Source organism: Macrosteles quadrilineatus, unplaced genomic scaffold (genome assembly GCF_028750875.1).
Source record: "Macrosteles quadrilineatus isolate MER2022 unplaced genomic scaffold, UCM_ALF_1.0 Scaffold_1__1_contigs__length_201487025, whole genome shotgun sequence".
In the NCBI taxonomy this organism is placed as follows: Eukaryota; Metazoa; Arthropoda; class Insecta; order Hemiptera; family Cicadellidae; genus Macrosteles; species Macrosteles quadrilineatus.
This window is the reverse complement of record NW_026542594.1, coordinates 181,758,542-181,785,174: the sequence shown is the minus strand read 5'-3', so window position 1 is coordinate 181,785,174 and position 26,633 is coordinate 181,758,542. Positions and strand designations below refer to the sequence as shown.

General features: G+C 32.8%; 1 protein-coding gene across 1 annotated transcript in view; it reads left to right on the top strand.

The window, feature by feature from the left end:
- The first annotated feature begins 1,846 nt into the window (after positions 1–1,846).
- The window catches only part of LOC128991141 (melanopsin-like), a 49,310-nt gene continuing 24,523 nt past the window's right edge, over positions 1,847–26,633 (top strand). Inside the window, exon 1 of the mRNA XM_054413906.1 lies at positions 1,847–1,965. Within this exon, the coding sequence (XP_054269881.1) occupies positions 1,867–1,965 (99 nt within the window). The 5' untranslated portion in view covers positions 1,847–1,866. The remainder of the gene's footprint in view (positions 1,966–26,633) is intronic.

The window sequence follows — 26,633 nt, the reverse complement described above, 5'->3', positions numbered from 1 at the left end:
AGTCCGTTGTTTGTGGCCCAGTGAGTTATCAATTCAATGTCAAAGTTCATGAGTCGTACAGCAATATCCATCTCGTCTACATCGAAATGGGAGTAAATGTGTAATTCGTCAGCATACAGATGGTAGTGTGAGTTAGTGATATGTTCTGTGATGTCAGGAACACCTCTAGTAATCTGCTCTCAGGTAGAACATTTGTCACCGACTTTGACACACTGCTGACGATCAGATAAATAGGACTCAATGTGACTCTCTGCTGATGGGATGATCTCTCTCGCCCTGTTAGTGTCTCTCCTTGATGTTTTGGTGTTATGATGACTGTATGATACCCTGGTACAGAACCAGTGACCATGTGACTCTCTGCTGATGGGATGATCTATCTCGCCCCTGTAGTGTCTCTCCTTGATGTGTTGATGTTATAATGACTGTATGATACCCTGTTACAGAACCAGTGACCATGTGACTCTCTGCTGATGGGATGATCTATCTCGCCCCTGTAGTGTCTCTCCTTGATGTGTTGATGTTATAATGACTGTATGATACCCTGTTACAGAACCAGTGACCATGTGACTCTCTGCTGATGGGATGATTTATCTCGCCCTGGTAGTGCATCTCCTTGAAGTCTTGGTGTTATGATGACTGTATGACATCCTGTTACAGAACCAGTGACCATGTGACTCTCTGTTGATGAGATGATCTCTCTCGCCCTGGTAGTGCATCTCCTTGATGTGTTGATGTTATAATGACTGTATGATACCCTGTTACAGAACCAGTGACCATGTGACTCTCTGCTGATGGGATGATTTATCTCGCCCTGGTAGTGCATCTCCTTGAAGTCTTGGTGTTATGATGACTGTATGACATCCTGTTACAGAACCAGTGACCATGTGACTCTCTGCTGATGGGATGATCTCTCTCGCCCTGGTAGTGCATCTCCTTGAAGTCTTGGTGTTATGATGACTGTATGACATCCTGTTACAGAACCAGTGACCATGTGACTCTCTGTTGATGAGATGATCTCTCTCGCCCTGTTAGTGTATCTCCTTGATGTGTTGATGTTATGATGACTGTATGATATCCTGTTACAGAACCAGTGACCATGTGACTCTCTGCTGATAGGATGATCTCTCTTGCCCTGTTTGTGTATCTCCTTGAAATCTTGGTGTTATGATGACTGTATGATACCCTGTTACAGAACCAGTGACCATGTGACTCTCTGCTGATGGGATGACCTCTCTCACCCTGTTAGTGCCTCTCCTTGATGTGTTGATGTTATAAATGACTGTATGATACCCTGTTACAGAACCAGTGACCATGTGACTCTCTGCTGATGGGATGATTTATCTCGCCCCTGTAGTGCCTCTCCTTGATGTTTTGGTGTTATGATGACTGTATGATACCCTGGTACAGAACCAGTGACCATGTGACTCTCTGCTGATGGGATGATCTATCTCGCCCCTGTATGCCTCTCCTTGATGTGTTGATGTTATAATGACTGTATGATACCCGGTTACAGAACCAGTGACCATGTGACTCTCTGCTGATGGGATGATTTATCTCGCCCCTGTAGTGCCTCTCCTTGATGTTTTGGTGTTATGATGACTGTATGATACCCGGTTACAGGACCAGTGACCATATGACTCTCTGCTGATGGGATGATTTATCTCGCCCCTGTAGTGCCTCTCCTTGATGTGTTGATGTTATAATGACTGTATGATACCCGGTTACAGAACCAGTGACCATGTGACTCTCTGCTGATGGGATGATCTCTCTCGCCCTGGTAGTGCATCTCCTTGAAGTCTTGGTGTTATGATGACTGTATGATACCCTGTTACAGAACCAGTGACCATGTGACTCTCTGCTGATGGGATGATCTCTCTCGCCCTGGGAGTACCGCTCACCGTGGTTACTGTCATTGGACTATTCCTCAACGGCTACATTCTCTTCGTCGTCATATTTAGCAAGGAGGTAAGTCATTTTTAAATGTTTCCTTTTGCGAACTATTTGATTGTAATACTACTATGTTGTTTCAAGCAGAGGATTGCTGGTATACAAATTGATTTTATGTAATATTTACCTTAATTGTGGTACTTGAAAGACACTACTTTGATTCATTGTATTAATTGACTCCAAAACCATAATCGAAGAAGGATGTGATGTTCATATTTTTATAATTTACTATGGGGCACATAACGGGGCATATTTTTGACATATAAGAAAGCTAGATAAGCTCTTAGCTCGGAACCGTTTTAACATTACATGAGGCTAAACCTGGAGGTTGTGGTTTTATCACTAAGATTAAACCCATTGGAAATTGCCCGGATTTGAACCTGCTACCTCTGGGACTCTACTAACGGTTTGCTCCACAAACGGACCAGCTTGTCCCAACTTGTGACGTATTCGAATGAATATTTATTGTAATGTTTAAATTAAATTTGTATTCTTTATATCATACGACATAAATGTACAATGTGCATAAACAATAATAGTCCAAATTATAATATTAACAATAATATTAATATTAACAATAATAGTAATAATAGTTAATAGTCGAGGTTAAAAAAAGAACAATCGGTTTCATGCTTACATAAATATAGAATTTCATGGCTTGATAAGGCATGTCTTTTGTTTAGTTTTGTAATTAAATACATATTGTTCTTCTTCTAATTTTACTGTTTAAGTTCAAAACGTCATAAGTCGATAACATTCGGGTAGCACTTGTCAATGATAAGCCGTGTGAGTTCATTGCTGATGTGAGTGGCCGTGTATTGTTCAATTGTGTTTTGAGTGCTTTAGGCTGCAAAGCAATCATGCCTGCTTTCATCAGTCAACTTTGACTGTTTAATGAACATGGATTGGCCTTGTGTGTTGATTACGAATCAGGTCGATGCGTATAAATTTATCAAGGAAATGTTGCTATATGTACATTGAAATGCTACATAAAAAGTTATTCTATGTCGTTCTCGTAGAAAGGTTTGCTCGTGATAAAAGTACAACGTGAGATTTTTAGTTGTACTTAAGTTTTTTGTTTAGTTTAAAAACAAAAAATATGATAATATCAAACAAGTTTTCTTTGATCTCAAACGTTTCAAAGTTAAACTCCAAATGCAGTAGGTGGAATAGTATTACAACACCTCGAGCATTATTACATATTGATGTTGGTGAAACTCCTCTGACATTTCTTTTTTCTAATATGTTTGGTTTGTTAGAGATAAATTAGTTGTAAACTTGTTGATGTATTTTTTAGATTTATATGTGACAGTGACGTTTGGATTATAAAGTTCTACCTATAGTAAAAAGATAATAGAAGTTTATAGACTACATATTTCCTTTTCACGAAACTAGAATGTTTTAAAATTTTGTATTGATATGATCTTTAAGTTTTAATAATTAAGAATTTATTTAAGTTTCAAATTTCGTTTGGTTGTTAAAACTGATTTTACATAAATTTTACTACAATGGAAATTCAACTAAAAGTAACAATATTTTAATTTACTTCAGAGTGCTATTTTCCTGATTTGTGATTGAACTGATGGTAAAGATTTACAACGCAAAAAGGTCTTACATATACTGTTAAATTATTATTAATTACATTGTAAAACAAATATAAATTAATTAAATAAAGTCATCAAGTTTGGTTTGTGCAGGGTGTCATGTAGTCCAACATTGTGACCACCTTAGTTTTTAACTTAAAATATATTCTTATAAAAATGAATTTACCTTCAATCTGCTATTTCATCACAATTATTATTATTCATCAAATCTTTGAATTTACTGAACTAGTTAGAAGTGTTTGATAGGCTTGCAGTACTTGCATTAAGTTAATCAGCGAATAATAATGTTTTGCTTGAAACTAAAAATTGGGCTTTTTAAATTATACATTTGTAAAATATTTTTGTTATTTCTATCTTAAAATGGAAGATCGTGTATTTTTCATTTTTCAATAACTATAAAAAGAGCTATAGCTATTATATTATTTTATATAAAAAAAATTATTATTGATTTTTCATATGTAATAAATTAATGCAATACTAAACAATATCATTCACGTAATCCTTTTATGTTCACTTTTCGAATTACCATGTATACCATAAAATAACGATAAAATGCTCACGAAGAAAACATATTGTCACTTAAACCCGGAAGATAAATCAACAACACATCTGATAAGCTACCCTCACGGCTGTGTCTTGATTTGTTGTAAACCCTTCCTAGTACTCTCTACTTCTTCAACATCTTGTGAATTTACTTTTATAATAAAAGTGCTACAATTATTTACTGCGCACAGTTATTTCTGCACAATTTAATGCCATCTCAAGGAACTTTAAATTACAGTTTAACCATTTATACACTAGTTCTAGAATATACAAACTTCTTTTGTTATAAGTATAAATATTATGTGATGTTTAAAAAGTGCATAAACGATATTTACAGTGAAAAGAGTATAGCTGTTCTTCAACTAAAATTATACTTTCCGTTTTCAAAAGCAAATTCGGTTCATAGGCCTTTATGACGCCATTTCCCAATTTTTTCTCCTAGTACAAAGCTAGATGAAGAATAAGAAAATAAATATATTTTTGTCTAACACAGAGCCATCGTTTAACTAGAGTCATCATACTAATAGATTATAAAAAACATTACTGATTACATAGTTAAAAAGGTTGTATGTATTATATTCACTACATTATAATACATTTTCGATGGATAAGCTATGTAAATAATACAATAAATGTAAACCAAAAGTGACACAATTAATATTTATTTTTCTAATAACAGATAAAACGAAACAAGGTCAGAGTTAAGATGAGATGTACTAAGCATCTAAACAAAACAAGCGAAAAAAGTTTGCCTTAGATATTTTTATCATGATAAATGATTTATAACTTATCATTTACTCTCAATATTTTTATCCATTCCTGACTTGACATTTTATTAAAATCATTGTAAAAGTGCCTCTGATGACTTGCTTTTAGCGAATTTCCCATAAAAGGAAAACGGCGCTCCTATGGTCTCGTGGTGAGAGCTAGACCCGGGACGCACTTTCTTTTTCGTTTTGATGTCCCCAGAGGCCGAAAACTCCATCAATTTAAATTCGTATACGTGTGTGTATGTATTCGTTAGCGTGACAAATCGAGTAAAAATGACCTGATTTCGATTACATTTTGTTTCTGTCAAATGCGTAAACCTACTTTAATTCGAACGAGTTTACAATCTTTAAGAACGAGGTTTATGGGTATAAACTAGCTTTCCCAAATTGTTTCCTTTAAAACATATATTTTTTAATTTCTTTCTAAAATATTTTCTAGAACTTAAACGCAAATATTAAATACAATATAGCGTATTTGTTTGCAAAATAGTTACGAAAGAAATTCCAAAAACTTTAAATTTACCTAAATATTTCTGTGTTATTTTTATGTTGGACTAGCAGAGTACCCGTCCTTCGTACTGGGTTGGAATATAAGTATAAAATGCTTATTGCAGTTATACTCAAGCTTTGCGTTTGCAATAAGGAAGGACACAGTTTGATAATTTGTTTTGTTAATTTACAGTATTCTATAGTATTACACATCTACCATAGCCATAATGTTCTACTACTTCACCTAAACAATAGAGAAAAATAAATTATCAACAATTCGCAAAATATCACAAATTATTCATGAAATGAAAAACATAAACATAACTGTAAACAATCCTACTTTGACAGTTCTCATTGCGAATCACAGTTTTTTGTTGCTGCTTAGTTCAAATTAGCTGTTTTCATAAATGCAAAAAAATATAGTGCTGCACCCTGTTGGTAAATCTTATACCTTTTTAATGCTTTTCCATATCATAGAACCAACTTTTTTAGTTGAAACAGCTGACTAAATTCTTTAATTCCCTTTAAATATGAATACTCATAAGGTTAACATGGGGAATTACAGAGCCACTGGGGCGGAGCCTGAAAGGATTTTTGAGATAAGAAATGCCTATATGTTAATCGGGAATGTAAGCTATCATCATGCCAAATTTCAGCCCAATCCGTCCAGTGGTTTATGCGTGATTGAACTTCAAACACACAAACAAACAAACAAACAAACAAACAAACACACAAACTTTCACATTTATAATATTAGTAAGATAAGATAACTTAACTGTCGTAGTTTGCTGTTTATGGATAAATTTTGAATGAATTTTAAACATCCGTTTACTTCGTCAAGCTATTAAAATTTTAAGCACACCTTACTACATCCATTGTGATAGCAACCCTAAGTACAAATGAAACCTAATTTTATTTAAGTAGAAAATATATCTGACATGTTTAAGGAAATGTTTTAGTTAAAATCCGATCAAGCAATAAAAAATTCACTTAGTTTGATGGTTTGCTGCGGTGGTGGAATTTTATAATAATTGCTATATACTTCACTTTATTACGTTGACAACCCCGTGTATTTGGTTTCATAAAATATACTTTGATAAATATAAAACATATTTTTTATATTAGTTGACAATTTCAGTTAACCTAGGTGCGAATAGACTGGTCTTATTTGATTGGGTTTTAAGTGCTGCTTGACACAAAGCAATCATGTCTGCTTTAATCAGTTAGCTTTGACTGCAGAATGTAACTTAACCTGGCTTTCTGCTATGATCACCGGCCAGAAGATTAAAATCAATCAATTGGAAATCAATTGGGAATTTGATTTATTATTTCACAGGGTTTCGAAAATGAACGCAATATATATATATATATATATAGTAACATTAAAAGTAGCCCTCATTGATGTATACAATAACAATATATATATATATATATATATATATTCAGAGAGGTTGGCGGCCTCTTTTAACCTTGCATTTGCCGGCCACATAGACTATATATCTGTACGTGGAACGTATACAGCAAAGCAAAAGGGGTGAGCCGGTACAGTACGAAACTGTACTGATAACATGTTTGCGGCAGTGGCCAGGATCCGAACCCAAGACGCCTTGGGCCCAAAGTCCGTGTCGCTACTTACTGAGCCACCGACTCACCAATTTATCTAAAATGAGAATTTTCTTTTTAATGTTGTTTCTTCCATTTATTTACATATGTGCAATACCTTTTTTGATCATAATACTACAACTTTAAATACATTTTATGAACAAAATTACACAGAACAGAAGCTAAACATATTTTAACTACAATATTTAAATTTTAATGTTTCTCCATGAGTTTAATCTGCAGGATCAAACAAACGATAGTAAAAGAAAGGAAATAGAACTGCTAAATCTGATAAAACACTCGATCTAAAAGTTTTTGTTGCAGATAAAACTAACCTCTAAACTGGAAATGGTGTAAATCAGATAGAAGGTGCTTGGTTTTCTTTTCGAAGAACATTAAGAAACACTATTAGAAAGTGTTTTGTTTTCTTTTCAAAATCACATTGAGAAACAATATTATCTAGTAAATGAAATGTTGTATGTGGTTTAAGTCATTTTGTGAGTAATAAACTTATTCATTCTGTCTTTAACAAAGGCGTAACATGCTAAATAAATTTTAATCCGCACTTGTAATACATGTTCAATCAGTATGATTTTTTTAGATTATAACCCTTTAGCGAATATATATGGGATTTACTTTTTCGATTTTACGCCCACAAAGGCCAATATATAAATGTGCATTAGCTAAATAGCTCTAATAAAATGTCATAAGATTTAGATTGAAAAGCATTGAAACCCTAGCTTAAATTTCTCCCCAGCAAATAGCTTTTACAATATTTTTAAATATAAATGGTATTCCATGGCCACGTTTGCATAATTCATGTATAACATAAACGTCTGTAAACTATTGAGTAGTTATTGAATAGCTCCTTAACAATCATTCCAAGTGACTTTTGTATGTATTTGTTTTCCAATGAAATACGATGAGTTTATGTTTTGTAAAATAATGTTTATAAACAACTGGTTCTGAAGAAGAAACTAAAGAAAAATAGAAACATATTAATGTTACTGTTGCAAATTAAAATAGAACAACCACTATAGAAAATGCAAATAATGCAACCCTTTTGAGAATCGTGCCTTTTGTAAAATGTAAACTTGAATACAAAACAAATTATTTAAAGAATTTAAGAATCCAAAACAAAACAAAACTTATCTTTCAGTAGAAACCGGTGCACCAGTTTGGAATTTAATTGCTATTTTGATACATATTGAGTATTGGTGTGAATTGATTTGAAATTGAAGGAAATAGGAGCCTTTAAAATTTTTAATTGTTCTTTTTTTCAATATATTTGTTTTAATCACAATGAAGACTGTTGTGTAGACTTCTAATTTTGGAGGATATGTTTAGTACAATACCATTTTTATTTGATCCCGTATACGAGCTATTTTTATTATTTCTAATTTGTTTACTTGCTCTAAGCTTTTATCAGTAGCTGATAAAGCCACAGTTAAACAGTAAATATCTGTAATGTTTTTTCGTCTACAGACAACAATTCACTGTCAATGCTTTATTTTTCAAAGTCTAGTTGCGGATGCATCTGGCGTTGATGTCCTTTAAACTCAATTAAAGTCCAACTCAATTTCCTTATTTTATTTCAGGTCACTTTGCACCACACAGACAAGGAACTTTTGTTTATAATCACCAACTTCAATAGAATGTACATTCACGAAGTGTGTAGTCATACCACATAATGAAAGACATTTAGTCATGTTTTTAGGTAATACATATTACTCAGTCAATCTAAATTATGATATAAAAGTTCACCGTTTTTTTTTGCCACATATTAGGCTTAAATAATTTAGAATAGGTATGAGGTCTAGTGTTTTACATTTTCCTTTTGTATTAAATTTTCATAACTACCACACAATCTTCACAAACTTTATTAATATCAACAATCTGTCACATACGTTCTTCGATTAGCTTATCAACAACCCTTATCATGGCTTTTGGGTAAGCGGTGGAAGTAACTTTGATAGTTTATGGGGAGGAAATCACAAAATTGAATGATCTTGTTGAATATGATTAAGAGAAAATGTTCATCTCGACTTCGATAGATTTTTAATTAAGACTAGAAGACTCTCCAGACAAGGTCCGATTATTAGGAACGAGGCTATAGACATTAATTTGAAGGGCAACTCAGTCCAATTGTTTTACATCAAAACGCAAAGAAGTTTTCTCTGAATTGCTGTTGACTATCTTTTAAGTTTTCTTAATCTATCCACGTTTCAATGGTATGGCTGTTTAAAATAAAAAATCATACGATATACTATTGATTTATATTTTGTATTTATCCTTGCTATTGAATATATAATTAATGGCGTTTTTAATTACGGTTAACACATAGACAAAAAAAATCCACCTGGTGTACTTTTATTCATATCAATAATTCGTACATGAAAATAATTTTTTTTATAAGCTTTGTTCTCATTTACATAAGGTTTGAAATAAATTTTCTCAAGCAGCTAAGATTAACCGAATTGCTACTTCGAAGAAACTCAATTGTGGAAACGAGATAAGACACGTTCACCCTAGATAGGGTCTTCAGACATTAAGTCTACTCTACACTCTCGTACTATTGTGAAACGATTTAAAAAGGGTTATAGAGGGTTATAAAGGGTTATAAGGGTTACTAATACTGGGTAGGCAGCTAAGGGGTTATAGCGTAAGCTTTCAAGTAATAAGTGTTCTGTAAATTTCGAGAATAACTATTGTAGTTATTTATAAGTAGTCATTGAGCTATTAAGCAATATTATGATTTTTACAATAAATAGTAACTGAATAAATAGTAACTATGTCATGAGTTGGACCATTTTCTTATTGGTACAAAAGAAGGTAACACACAACAACAATGAAGATTAAAACCACATTTTTATCTGGTAATATGAAATATGATTTAAAGTTCGTCAATACAGGTGTATTACTTAATTATGGCCTTAACGTCATTTCTCTAAGCTTTTATAATCTAAAATTTTACTGGCAAACATTAAATATAAAATACAAAAAACATTAAACCATAAAATATAAAACAGGTTCACACTTGTCACGTCGCTTGATGAAAGCTATTCATATTATTCATGCTTTGCCTCTGACACGACACAACAACGGCAGCCATCAGAAATTCCAAACTTGTCCTGTTTTTTTTTCGGAGTAATGAACAGCAAAAACACAATTTTATTTGAGGCTTAATACTTACCACTGAGACTGGTTTTTGTTATTTACTTAAATTGTGTTGTATGCCAGGAACAGAAAAACTGCTTTAATGACATGGTTTTGTAATTACTGTATAAACAGTTAGACTGTCCAACTATAATTATATTCAATTAAACTGACATCTTTGTACCGCAGAACAAGGATCTGAGTTTGTACTAAAGAAATAATAGTAGTTTGTAAAGTAGTTGGCTTTTTTTAAATTGGTTGTTGAAAATAGTTCTGCCATTTAAAAAAAATTAAGGCCATTTTCAATCATTATAATTAAAGAATATTATAAGTCTCATATATTATTTTTTTAAACGAACGATTCGTCTATTGGGACTGATGATGATTGGAGTGCCCAATCGAAATCGATCACCACTTACCAACTTTTGTATCTACTGTCTTGTGAGTAAACAGTATAAGTGTAAATATTACAAGTGTCATTTGACGTATTTTGTACTTTCAGGTAACACGTACGATGCTGATCAAGAAGTTATTTAAATTTATATTAACATACCTAGAACCGAATTAATAGCTCGTTTTACTTTTATGACAACAAACTTCATTTTGTTTCCTTTTACAAATCATATCGAATAGCTCAAACTAAGCGAATATTGATAAGAAATTAAAATTTCAATCAAGCTCACGAGTTTAATCAAGAACAACGCTTACACATCAAGAAAACTACTCCATTGAGACTAAAGTCATATAATCTTCTCCGAATAGAACTGCCTTAGCATTCAAGCTTAATCCCTGTGATAATGATTTTGCTGTGTTTGTTGGAGAAGCTAAAAGGTTTAAGACTAGAGGGTTTAAGATAGGTATTCTAATTAACTTAGATTGAAAATAAAGAGGATAAGAAAGATATTGGAAGTAGCATTTTATTAAATACAATGTTCAAGTGCACCGGTAGTCTATGTTATTTTTTGCAACCATACAACACAGTAGACGAACTTCCAAAAATGTGTGAAAATTAAATTGTGCAAGAATGCTATTTTAGTAACACAACATTTTACAAAAGTGTAGTTCACATGCATTATGCAATTGTAACCAAACTTAGTTTCATTTACTTGATCTGTAAATATTTTGGATTACACTGTCTCAAAAACAGCTGTCTTACGGATCGTTTTGAGTCCCTAAAGATAGCTTTTTGCGGACTAGTCCGTAACATTTTACGGACTCGAATCATATGGTTATGTCAAAGCTTATCTAAAATATAAATCAGCTGTACTAATCCTTTAAAATGCTTCAACAATAAACAAACTTCGTTTGTTTCTTACATAACCTAATTCATTCAGTGTTACTGTATTTTGTATTTTCTGCTATAATATATGACAATGTAATGAAAAATATTGTTCGTAACTACTCGTAAAAAGTTTTTTTTGAGACTTAATCGAATTTCTTAACGATATCGTCCCATAACAGCCTACTTTAGGGACTAGTAACGAAAACTACTATTTAATCGTTTTGTAATTATTTAGGTACAGTGTATGCAGTGTTTTAAATTTATTAATAGCACAATACATGGCTGTAGGTATAACTGTAGGTATGGCTGTAAGTATAGCTGTAGGCATGGCTGTGTGGGTATGGCTGTAAGTATGGCTGTAGGTATGACTGTGGGTATGGCTGTAAGTATAGCTGTAGGCATGGCTGTGTGGGTATGGCTGTAAGTATGGCTGTAGGTATGACTGTGGGTATGGCTGTAAGTATAGCTGTAGGCATGGCTGTGTGGGTATGGCTGTAAGTATGGCTGTAGGTATGACTGTGGGTATGGCTGTAAGTATAGCTGTAGGCATGGCTGTGTGGGTATGGCTGTAAGTATGGCTGTAGGTATGACTGTGGGTATGGCTGTAAGTATAGCTGTAGGCATGGCTGTGTGGGTATGGCTGTAAGTATGGCTGTAGGTATGGCTGTAAGTATAGCTGTAGGCATGGCTGTGTGGGTATGGCTGTAAGTATGGCTGTAGGTATGACTGTGGGTATGGCTGTAAGTATAGCTGTAGGCATGGCTGTGTGGGTATGGCTGTAAGTATGGCTGTAGGTATGACTGTGGGTATGGCTGTAAGTATAGCTGTAGGCATGGCTGTGTGGGTATGGCTGTAAGTATGGCTGTAGGTATAACTGTAGGTATGGCTGTAAGTATAGCTGTAGGCATGGCTGTGTGGGTATGGCTGTAAGTATGGCTGTAGGTATGACTGTGGGTATGGGCTCAGAATGTTGATTTGCCACCGTATAAATCCATTGGATACAAATATTGCTCTCACAATGAATCAAACTTATAACAAGACCAATAACCAGTCAAGCTATTTTAGTGTTGTCTTGTTTCGTTTTGGCAAAAGCTTTAGGCTTTTTCCTCTTGATTATGACTTCAATACTTTTTGATATTAGTATAAAAATCGTTACGATAAAGTTGTTAGGGTATGTTAAACTTTTATTAAATTGTTTGATTATTTAAATTGAGGATACGCCCAGCGTATCACAAATATAAATAAATACTAGAAGTAGTTAAAAATTAAATTTACAAAAAAGGTACTGTAGGGAACAAGTTTTTAAAGTTTTGTACATTTTTGCTGAAAGTAAAGTTTGCTGGGTTTAACAATAATAATAATATAATATACTGTATATAATATTCAACCAAAATAAGTCTAAATTATCCTTTAATGTATAGTGTATGACTAACTGTGGACCTAGTCAACACAAGTAAAATAAATATATTAAATGAATATAATTTCATAACCTATAAATAGTGTAAATCGTCATTTAGAGCTAGGAATTGTGTTTAATCAAAAATGTATTACTTCTAATGTTACTATATGTTCATTAATAATCGTTCAGAACTTGAAACCTTGTCAATTTACCTTGTAAAACAAGGTAACTCAAACGGAGACCAACTTAGGCAATCAGGCAATGCAAACCAATCATAATCTCCCTCGAGTCAATACCTGTATTTAGGTAATGTGATTGGTATAGATCTTGAGATGTAATCGTATACAAACATAAGTTTCTCAAAGCCCATAACTCAAACTATTATAATCATACAACTAATTTGAACAATAAATGATGTTTTAAAATAATTAAAAATTTTATATATACTTTAACATGGTATTGGCTTCATTCACTATAATTACAAAAAGAAAATTACCTTGCAATGCAAAAACTTAACATTGTAATTGGCTTAGCTAAAATTATCTATGTATTTAGGCAAAGTTACCTGTCTTTAGACAACGTTCAAATTTTGTAAATAGTATAAAACAAACATTTATATGATTTGTATTCAGTTATATAACAAAAAAAAACTAATTTTTCTCAACGTTATCATACAATACGAGTGACAGGTTTACCTATTTCAATGGTATATTTTTAATAAAAGTATAGAATATTAGTATCAGATATATAGTTTGAGATATACACTTTAATCGTTATCTACAACATTTGATACTATGTAGTATGTAACAGAACCAACATAAATTTGCTACATTTTTATATGTCTATATTTAAAAAGTGTTGTTCAAAAACTTAACTGTATTTTTGCATTGAAAACAAATACTCTCAAAAGGTTGTAAATAAAACGTTTTTATCATAGAATAGTTTAATTTTTTGACACATGTTCTTCCTGTATTGTTTAACATTTCTATATCCATTGTAGCTTGATTACTTCAAGGACGCTAGCTATACAGTTACGTCTCCTATAGTGCAATCAACACAATCAAGAAAACAGTTATCCTAATTGGAAATCCCGGCAAGAAAATAGCTAAACTAGAATAGGGTATTAAGGCGATTACAGTTCATTCCCAAACCATTTACTAATAATTAGAAGTCAACATGTAAGAAAGTACGTTTGAAAATTGTATTTTATCCATTATTTGAGCTTTAATTAATTATTTTCTATGCAAACCACTTTCCTTTCAAATTAGAGAATTTTTAATTATTTAAAATTATAGTTGGAATACGGAGGTTTACAAATATCAGTACATATAACCTACAGTGAATTCGTTTTTAAATATTATTACTTAAAAAATATGCTCTATAACATGGTTGGCAATTATTGAACTAAACAACTGAAATTGATACTCAGTGAAACCCCATCTAGAATGGAAGTTTTGTACTGACATACATTCGGCGGGATCATCTATTATTTAATCCCATCAGATTCACCAATTTCCTGAAGATTGAAGTTGTCGCAAAACCAATAATCTTGTTTCAACTCGTCTAGGACAAAGATCCAATCTATTGAGGATTTATACCATTTATATGAAGGACACTCATGAGAATCAATTGATTATTTTTTTTAAGGTTTTAATTATATCTTTGTAGTATTGGTGGCAATGCAATCAATACAATTAACAACATTTAAAATATATATTGTTGTCGTTGTTAAAATAAAAAAAAAACATTGTAAGGAGAAACATCAGCTCCTTTAAATACCTAAATTTATTAAATGGTTTTTCGTATTTTTTTAACAACCAGGCAGGGGAATTTTATGTTTCAAAATATAATCCCCCATTTTAACTCACCCAAAAAAAGCACAGTTTCAATTTTTTTCATATTTTTATCCTTATAACCACTAAAACTAGGCCGAACTTTTATTTTGTAATACACTACTAAACTGCTCATAGTAAATAAACCTATTGCTTATAATACAATTTCAAACTAGTAAATGAATTTCTGGACAATGCTCTCTTCGATACAGAAATATTTACCTTTGAATGAGGGCCACATAATTTTTTTTCGTCCCCAAAACCTACAAGGTGTGGCATTATCACATTGTTAAAAACCTTTGGTGATTTGCAATATTTGAACCAGGGAATCAAGGACAGAAGACCTCAAAGAGGTCTGGGTAGCCGAGTGGTTATAGTGCTCGCCTTCAAATCTGAAGGTCGCTGGTTTGGTTCCAAGCAAAATCTTTTCAGGCCCATATACCATTTTGTGATTGGGCTATGAATTAATAATAGAAAGATAATCCATAGTTTTAACAAACAAAATCCAACTGTAACATATTTTACTATAAGTAGAATTATAGGTTACATACTAAGTGGTAAATATAGCTTATATTTACTGTACTGTAAATAAAATTTTGCTTCCAGGCAAAACCTTTTCAGCCCCATATACCATTTTGTGATTGGGCTATGAATTAATAATAGAAAGATAATCCCTAGTTTTAACAAATAAAATCCAACTGTAACATATTTTACTATAAGTATAATTATAGGTTACATACTAAGTGGTAAATATAGCTTATATTTACTGTACTGTAGACTGTGCTGTATTACATTTTATAAGGACGTTCATATTTCAAACCCAACGAGGATATAAACTATATATTACTTTGTCTCTTCACCAACCATAAATATTGTGGAACAAAGTCAAGGGTAACAATGTTATATTGTGTGAGAGCCGTCCCTATATCATCTTTAGATAATTTATCCCCATTTTTACAACTGTTTTTGCTGCAGTATGACGACTATAGCATAATAACAAAGATAATCGATGAAATAAAAAATAAATATAATCGTTGTAATCCATCTGCGCACAATAATCCAACAAAAACCGGGTAAGTTGTTTTAGGTTACTTTTTCTTAGGCTGACTTAAAAAAATTAATTCAATGCCGCATAAAAATATTTTACAGCTATTTTTATTTAAACGTGTAGTGATTTTTCAAAAATTTCAAATTCGACATTTCACCCGGTTTCACAGACAGTTAAATAATAAATTACACATTAATAATTCTATTTCTGAGTTAGCTTTCAGAACGTATTATTAGTCCCGAACATTTTTCAATGTTCATTATTTGGAAAGAAACTACCTAACTTTGATATTTATAATGGACTTTAAATACCTTCAATATACTTCACAATAGGGTATATATTAAATAATAACCATCCGTAGAACATTTTATGACTAATTAACAAATTATATTATTTTAAATATTAAAATGTAGAGTGGGAGTCAAATATTTTGAGTTGTTTTTAATTTATGGTATATGTGGTTCTCTAACTGATACACAAGTTGTCTCAGTTATACCAGTAATATTCCAAGTTAAGACGGAGGATCGGGAGATTATTGGATGAAGAATCCATCAACTTGCTCGCGCAACTTGGAATAGTTTAAGCGATGTGGCGAACTTTAATCTGTTATAATTGGAATTTCGGACTAAAATTGTCTTGGTCTTACTGATATTGGATTAGCGTTATTCTCAACTTAAAACATTTATCGTTTGTTGCATCAATACGATTTGTAGTGAAACCGTTCGAAGTTTTCAGATTTGAAACTTCGTAAACGTATTTAACAAGAATAGTTAGGATTTCGTCACTTGTTAATGTGTGAGGGATCTTTTTTATATTATCGACAAGTTTGGTTAGTTAGGTTAGGGTATGACGGTTTAATTTTATAATTTTAAAAATTTTAAACTAATTTTAGTTTAATGTGTACTAATGTGAGGGGCTCTCCCACAATCCCCCACTCATTCGCAGAAGAGGTTCTGATTGGTTTCTGACCAGGACCCTGAGACGCTAGTGTTAGAATGGCCACTATTATTCTTTTACCTTTATTAAAAGAGATTTTCCCCTAATATTTCTTTAATAGAGGGCACATAAGCTTCTTTAATTCGATTTTAAATTTATTTATGAATTTTACTTAGCCTATTTCTTTGTAAAATTAACTGTTTTACTTAATTTTTCTAATCCTATCATCCTATTTCACTCGTATTTGTTTTATTTTTAACCATTTCACTATGAATATGAACATAGTATATGAACATTAAAATTAAAATTAAATTAATACAAACACTTAATGTGTAGGCCCATCTGCCAACTTGTTTCCAAGGATATTAGACCAGGCTTACCACAAAGGATTAGACTTAAAATTTATAGTACAAATACATTTTTCTCTAAGCTGTTATTTTCCTCAAATATTTTCTGTTGAACTACAACAGGTATAAAGGAATACCTCAGGTTTTTACAACCATTCCAAAGCTTACGTAGAAACGATCAGAAGAAACAGTTGTATTTTAGGTGAGAAGAACAGTTTACCACTGAAAGCTATGCTACCACGTTACCTTTTTCTGCTCCTTCTCTCACTGTTGGCGTTATTTGTTGGAGCCGTTACTTCTGACACTGATCCTGGCCCGGAACCGAAGGTTGACCCTAGTATCGGACCTGTTCCAAAACGTCATTATGAGTGTATGGAGGATTGGAAAATAACAGTGAGTTATAAATGTTATGGAGGGTTTCCAGGTCAAAACATTGGAGAGTATTATTTGTTAGAAGGTTAGAGGAATAGGTTTAACATCCAAGAAGAGTAGCTATGATCATAAGTTTTAATGGTTGGAAAACTTACCATCTTTTTGGGGTATAGTTTCGTAAAGAATCTACGATAGCCTATATCATTGGATGAAATGTTAGTTTAATATAATTATATTGTATCGTATATTTTGACGCGATATAATATCGACTGTGGGTATTGAATAAGAACACTTTAACCCATAGGGTCTTTTCGAGAAGACTCTTTTTAACTGTGCTGCTGTGAATAGGCTAGGTTAGGTTAAGTTAGGTTGGTTTGGTTAGGTTATGTTAGATTAGTTAGGTTAGGTTAGTTTGGTTCATGGTTATAACAAACCAGGTTAAGTATGACAAAACAAAAGTTGATACGTTGATATGTTGAATAGTTTGTCAAGATAAATTTGCGAATACGTCAATTTGTTTTCATGGTTTCTGTTTTCATTAGTTTAGAAAAATGTTTTTTTTTATGGTACATCGTTTGTCATTATCCTAAACTTACCTAGCTATAATTCTAAACACCGCAGCACAATAAAAGTTGAAAATGGCTCTCTTCCTGAAAAGATCCGCAATAGAAAATTAATTTTTACATTCAATAATTATATGGAATAATTCTGGTAGACTTCGAGTCACCACCTGTTGCAAGCTTCTTAATTTAGTTTCAATATTTTTTTACAAGTGCAAGAAGGACAGTGATTGCTGCTCAAAACAATGTCTCTATCAACTATTCTGTAAAGTTCCTGGTATTGAAAAACAAGGAGTTCGTAAGTAACTGCTTAAATCAACTACTAAAGAATTCAGATGTTCTTGGTTTTATTAAAGAATTAAAACTATTTGTTGACTTTAGATTGTTCTCATTGTGTTAGTCCGATTCCGCAAGGTTTACACAAAAACATGATTATGGTTTACAATGGTTTAGTTGCCACAATTATTCTAGTCTACAAATTAATGGATTTAATTGAGAGAACGTCACTATCTGCAACTATCCAAGAACAATGAACAGACTCCATGATTTCGAAAAAATACGAAAGTCAAGTCCGTTGTAAATGATTTTCACACTTTTAACCCCCCCCCCCCCCCCTAAAACACAATTTGACAAAACTATATTTCTTTTTCTTAATTTTTCTTCTTTATTACTTTGAAAAATATCTGACAGCTGATCAGCTGTAATATACATTACGCAAAAAAGAGGTGGGGCTGGAAACCTAATTGAAACCACCTAAATTTTGTGAACGGACTAAAGTGTGGTACAGTAGAACCTTGATAAGAAGACTCTCATGGGGATAAGACTTGTTATCAAGGTCGAATCCTTATTGAGGTTTACATAACATGTGATTAAGGGTAGAATAAATTAAAGGAGATATGAAAATGACCCTTGTTATCAAGGGTGACTTGTTATCGAGGGTCTTCTTATCGAGGTTCCACTGTACAAGTAACGCTTGGTTATAAGACCTTAAAATACAACTTATAACTGTTCCTAATGAAATTCTTTTGGGCAATAAAGCTATGTTCGGACCTGGGTAAGACAGCTTATGATTACTACTTGATAAGTTTACTGAACCGGATGATGGGTTTTCATCCAATTATTTTAATCTCCATTCTTGAGACGTTGTGGCCAATCTTTGAAAGCTTAAGACTCATACTTTAGATGGTTTCAATCTATTTCAGTGCCACTTTTGACAATTAATTGCTGTGAAGTAGACACTTATTTAAATGTTTATTATGTCCAGTTTTAAAACCATAGCAACTTAAACCTTCAATAATTGATGTTTCCGATAAACTGTTCTGTTGTGACATTTTGTATACATTCATTGAAACACTACTTATGATTGTCCCACACTGAAGGAATAACTTGTGGTAAACTATTAGGCTTTTAAGAGGGAGTATCAAAAATTATAAGAAAAATATACATAGAATAATAATATAATAAAAATATTTATAACAAGGTTAAATGAATTGTGTGGCTTTGATACTGACTAAGACCAGCTGTTTCATTACCCGAAATCATTTGTTAAAAGCCCATTGATCACGAACAGCTGGGTCCATTTTCAAACCATCAAAAAGTCTATAACTTTTCCTAGGATCGAACTGGTGACCTTTTGTTTGTGAGGTGAGCAACACAACCACTCAGTTACCCAACTATTGTTTATTTATTATTCTTTTCATTAGGATATAATTTAAGCTTTTGCATACCAAGCAAGTGGTGACTTATACAGAAGAAACAAATTTACAGGCAATATAATTTTGACCATCAGTATATTCTTGGTGCTGACTTTAAGCTTGTAAATGTGTTAAATTAAGTCTAATACCCCAGTACAATGGCCCCAGTAACGATATCAAAATATTTAATTTACAGGTTATTCTTGAAGTATCTTAATATAGCAGTACCTTATATCCTTATATATAACTCAGAAGAGTTATTGCAACTTTCAAAGCTGCGTTGTTTTCATAACTCTTTACAGCTGGCTGCTCACATTTTCTCAAAATAATTTTTAAATGCATTAAGGACATCACTTCTTGGACGCTTTTACGCTTCTAAAATAATTGGGATACATGTTACAGCTTGGTAAATACCAATTTCCTCCGTGTTAAAAATATAAATCTACTAAAGCTCTGCCCGTTTTTGACTAAACCCACCCATGTAAAATTATAAAAGATGATAATGCACCTGTATCTAACCCATTTTAGTATTATGTACTTAATCGTAGTTTACTAAATCCCTACAATTGTTTAACCTTCCCTGTCCATTGCTGGTTTATAACGATTCATGATAAGGGTAATTTCATTGTTTGGTTATATTATGTCAGTTAGGAATCCAATTCTCACTTCAATGTCCGAAACGTACGGCTGGGTTGAGTGGTTATAGTGCTCGCCTGACAACTCATAGGTTGCCAGTTCGATCCTGAGAAAAGACAGAAGCTGTTTGATGGTCCTAAACTGGTTGTTCCTGATAATTGAGCTTTTATTAAACGATTCTGGCTAATGAAACAGCTGATCTTAGACATTAACAAAGCAACACACATCATCTCACTCAATTCTACATTAATTTTAGTATTGATCCAATAGTCAATGAATTTGCACACATCCTTCCCTCATATTTGGGTTTAAATACGCACCTAGGGGTGTACCCATATTATTTGAGCGGAGCGAAGCGAAGCGAGCGAAGCTCTTAAACTACACTCCTGCTTACAAATACTCCTCCTGAACGGTTGAAGCGATCTGCATGAAATTTAGCACAGTCATAGTAACCAACCATGGGAAGGTATAAATCTGAAATGGTAGAAATCGGACCACAGGGCTTTTCCCTATGTGAATTTAAACTTTTAGAAATTTAACATGGGCCTTATGGGTTAATTGGTTGCCATGACAGTATTTGCAAGATAACAATAAAAAGTTAAACAAAAGTTGTAACATGTGTTTACCAATAAATCATCTAAACTAGCACATTGCAAAATAGAGAATAAAAGGGAAGAACAATCGGATTGATACCGTTGAGCATTATTTGCTACAAAATGTATAACCAATAAGGATTATGAACCATTGGCTTTTAATGTTACAAGTAAATATTTTTCATTTATGTTAACCAGGCGTACAATTTACTTTGAATACTGCACATAGGGATTCCAAATTTTGTGAACCAAATATATCATTAACTTTGGATACAGCAATTAGACATTACATTAACGTGAACCAGATGCATTATTGACTTTAGATACTGGAAGTATAGATATCTCATTTACAAGAAACAGAGACATTGACTTTGGATACTTCAAGTAGACATTTAATATATGTAAACCAGATGAACTGTTGACTTTGATACTGCAAGTAGACATCCAATTTACGTGAACCAAATGTATCATTAACTTTGGATAGGTACTGCAAGTAGACATTCCATTAATGTGAACCAGACGTGCCATTGACTTTAGATACTGCAAGTAGACATCTAATTTACTAGAACCAGATGAACTATTGACTTTAAATACTGCAAGTAGACATTTCATTTGCGTGAACCAAATGTGCCATTGACATTAGATACTTCAAGTAGACATTTAATTAATGAGAACCGGATGAACCATTGACTTCGGATACTGTAAGAAGACATCCCCTTTACATATAACACATTTGGGTTCTGCAAATAGACATTCCATTTACTTATTGAACCAAATGTGCCATTTGCATTGGATACATCAATAGACATTTAATTTATAAGAACAGAAAGACCATTGACTTTAGATACTGCAAGTAGACATCTCATTAACGTGAACCAATTGTACCATTGACTTTGGATACTGCAAGTAGATACTTAAACCTTCAATTGATATTTCCAATAAACTTTTCTGTTGTGACATTTTGTATACATTCATTGAAAAACTACTTATGATTGTCCCACACTGAAGGAAAAACTTATGGTAAACTATATTAGGCTTTTAAGAGGGAGTATAAAAAATTATAAGAAAAATATACATTATATAATAATATAATAGAAATATGTATAACAATGTTAAATGAATTGTGTGGCTTTGATACTGACTAAGACCAGCTGTTTCATAACCCGAAAACATTAAAAAGCCCATTGATAATGAACAGCTGGGTCCATTTTCAAACCATCAAAAAGTCTATAACTTTTCCTAGGATCGAACTGGTGACCTTTTGATTGTGAGGTGAGCAACACAACCACTCGGTTCCCCAACTATTGTTTATTTGTTATTCTTTTCATTAAGAATTTAAACTTTTGTAACCCAAGCGAGTGATTACTTAAGAAACAAATTTACAAGCAATATGATGTTGACCTTCAGTATATTCTTGGTGCTGACTTATTAAGCTTGTTAATGTGTTAATTAAGTCTAATACACCCCAGTAACAATATCAAAAGATTTAATTTTACAGGTATAACAGTATTTTAATATTGCTTGGAGTATTTTAATATAGCAGTACTCTTAAATATAACTTTGGAGAGTTATTGCACCTTTCGAAGCTGCGTTGTTTTCATAACTCTTTACAGCAGGCTGCTCAAATTTTCTCAAAATAATTTTTAAATGCATTAATGACATCACTTTTTGGAAGCTTTTACACTTCTACAATGATTGGGATACATATTACAGCTTAGTAAATACCAATTTCCTCCATGTTAAAAAATATAAATCTACTAAAGCTCTGCCCGTTTTTGACTAAACCCACCCATGTAAAATTATAAAAGATGATAATGCACCTATATCCAGCCCATTTTAATATTATGTACTTAATCGTAGTTTACTAAATCCCTACAATTGTTTAACCTTCCCTGTTCATTGCTGGTTTATAACGATTCATGATAAGGGTAATTTCATTGTTTGGTTATATTATGTCATATAGGAATCCAATTCTCACTGCAATGTCCGAATCTTACGACTGGGTTGAGTGGTTATGTGCTTGCCTGACAACCCAAAGGTCACCGGTTCGATCCTGAGAAAAGTCAGAAGCTGTTTGATGGTCCTAAACTGGTTGTTCCTGATAATTGAGCTTTTATTAAACGATCCTGGCTAATGAAACAGCTGATCTTAGACAGTAACAAAGCAACATCTCACTCAATTCTATACTAGGGTTGCTTTCAGAGAGGTGAAAGCCAGTTGAGCGGAACAAACGTGATTTGATATTTGTATAAGTAACTAAATGTAAAAAAGTCAATAGATGTATTAATGCTTGTTTTATTGATTATAATTGTAATAATTCAAATTTGTTTTTACTACATCTTGTTATTCAGACACCTCTTCCAGAAGTGCATTGGTAGTTTTGACCAGGAAAATATTACAGTAGTTGGAATCTGATATTAACATCCAAAAAGGGCATTAAAGTATAAAAAAGAGAAAGGAAATTTAACATTCAAATTCAACTTTAGCCTACAACAAAAACATTGGTGTTCATTTTTCACCCTTACAATCGGTTTAAAGTATTTAAGTATAAAAAACAGTAACTATTTAAAAAACACGTGAGTTGAGTATTAAAGTATAACATCAGGAGGGAAAATTTGACATTTAAATTCAACTGTGCAACATAAACATTGGTCTTCATTTCAACCCTTGCAATCGGTTAAAATCAGCTTTCTTTGCTGAAAATAATTTATGATTGTTAATACCAAGTATTCTTGATATGATTGTAATGTAACTGGAATGTAGGTCTTCCACCATTATTGGGACGATTTAGAGACGGCATTTTAATACTGGCCTTAATAAAACCATTGACCATTGGATACAGAAGATTTTGATGAAAAAGCTGGCTATAAATTTAACATGGGGATGGAATGTCTAGTTGTATTGATAGTCAAAGATAACCGTGGTTAAAAGTGTACTTCTATAAGTCCAGGTAATTAATTATTTACTTATTACGGTTATAACTGGACGTATGTATAGTCCGTGGCTTGGCAATCAAATAACAGTATTTATATAGGATAGGCTACTGTTATCAACATTTGAAATTACTGAATTGTTACCAAATTACTGTTTCACAAAATGCAGATTCCATTTCAGCCGAGCCATTAAAATGAGGATTGGCCGAACAATTATTAATATTACAGAATAGTATTTAATGATGTACAACTTTTCACATTTCATAAATTATATGTTAGTTTTGCTATGGGCAAAGGTCCAAATCCAAATGTTCTTTTCTTTTGGTTTTTATGTAGTAATTTGCTACAATCATTGACTTCATATAAAGTCAATGCTAGAATACAGTAGATGGGTTGTTAAGACCATATGCAAACATTTTGAAATAGTTTCCCCATTTAACCAACTATTCCAAAAGATAAAAATTATATGGTGCAACACAAATAAACAACTCGATCACCTACCTATAACCTACACTTTACCTTCCTAATCTAACCTTACTTCAAAACATTTAATGTAGTCACGAGTACTCATAAACCCCGACCTACCTTCCCCACATGCCTAAATTAGATCAGTGTTCAATCTGCGTTTTATTAATAAGTGTAATAACTTACTGCACCGTCGATGTAATTCAACATAATATAATCTGTGATGTATTATCGGATTAAATATCGATTTCGATGTGGTTCGATATATCGCTTATTAAATCCTGATTTCTAACATTGGCTGTTTCTAATCAGCTGGCAACACAAATAGGTTCCCAAGAAAGTAGTCACTGGTCCGTATCCCTCCGCTCCTTGTTTATGCTCCGCGCATTGAGAAAGTAGTTCCGTATATTTTCTCGATTTTCAGTGAATTCCGCGCCTTAAAAAAATGTTGTAACGGCATTTTCTTTTTTGTTAAAATCATAGGAATGGTTTAAAAACGTTTAAAAGAAAAGTATAGAAAGTTCAGAAATACCTTATGATTCTCTTGTTTACATTTTTCTTGTAAACAAAAAAACTGTCATAGCTACTTTAGTCCCATAAGCCTAATGTTAAAAATTTAAAAATTTAAGTTCGTTTTAAATTGCATTAGCATTATCTAATTGAAATTTGTTTGTTTACAAACCATCTCATTATTAGTCTAAGTAGTCTTGTTAAGTTTGGCTGAAATGTGTTCAGTCGTTATTGAGTGATGGTGTTATATTGTTTGCATTGAAGTTGATCCCAAAGAGCTTCGCTCGCTTCGCTCGCTCCGCTCAATTAATTTGTCTATTGATCCAATAGTCAATGACTTGACACACATCCTTTCATTTTTTTTTAAGAGGTTGGTGGCCTCTTTTAACCTTTCATTTTCCTGTCCACATAGACTACAGATCTGTGCGTGGAACGTATCCAGCAAAGCAAGGGGTTGTATTTGGATTGAAATGCGCACCTAGGGGCGTCCCTGTATTATTTTTAATAATAATATACTTACAACAACAAATATATTTACGCATTTACTACTCCGTTTCGATTGCAGTGCAGTAGTCTAAAGGTGTTTTCCCAAACTAGAGTGCAGTAGTAGTTCACCTTGTCACAAACCCGCTCGTACCTTAAACCTTAAGGTCTTCCTGTAAGATTAAGTGACGAGTTACAGCCTGTTTACGAGCAGACGCTCTTACTTTGATGGCTTTCCGTAAACTGTCAGCCTTCCCAATATTTTGTAAAGGATGTTTGTAGTTTAGTTGGCTTCGATGTAGTTTATAGTTTGTTTACAATGTGTTTGGGTGTCTTTACACAATAAGTATATTCGGGAGAGGGATAAACAATTTTATTTATAGAAGGAAGAAGTACATTTTGGTGCTACGAACAGTGAGAAAGTATTTAGAGAAAATATTAGTAAACAAATGGTATCAGCAATCTTACACATACTTTCTCCCATTAACTTGTCAACAACCCTTATCATAGAGGGAGTAACTATGATATTTTATGGGGAAAATCACAAAGTTTATTTATAACTCTAACACATTCACACACACACAGACATAATTTCGAAAAACACTGTTTTGGCTTCAGGAAGGGAAAAGAGGATATATTCACCCAAAACTCAAACTTGAAAATGTTGACGAAAATAATTCTGTCTCCATATACTATGTATAGGGAGAGAGAGAAAAAATTTTCGAAGGTTTGAAACAATGTTATCGAATACTAAGTTAACAATGAGGAATGAAAACTAAAAGTTTGCTGAAAATTTACTGTCAAATGAACTAACTTCCATTATTTATTTAATATATTATCTTACCTCAACAAGTGTCACACGAAGCAACAAGTTGAGATTTTGTGGTGGGAAGAAGTTTGTCGTTGGCTAACTTGATTTTGTTCCTCTCCATTAGTCCCCCACTACCCCATATAGACAGCTTCCCCAACTCACCACTATGTGTCCTACCACCACATCACACACCCACATCTTTGTATAAGTGCACCCGTCATACTTCATGGTTATATTATGTTTCCATACCAAAATACCACTTTTCTACTATTTGCCATTCTTGGTACACCTTAAAAGTTTTGATCATAACATATCACTATCCGCCTTATTAAATTTTACCAACCCTCCCCCCCCCTTCAGCAAACCTAGTTATACTTATATATAGTTATATAGTTATATACTTATATGGTGAAAGATAAAGGCCAAAGCAAATGTTGAAATTTGGTAGTCCTGTGCAGAATAAAGTAGGGGGGGAGGGGTTTGAAGTCGCGGTTGTACGGATGACGGGAGATTATTTGGGTCCAGGTCCAGGTGAACAGTAGGTTTTTTTGTGGGCACTGAAAGAAAGTTGATTCAAAGTTGATTGTAACTTACATCTTTACATATGGATAGACCTAAAAA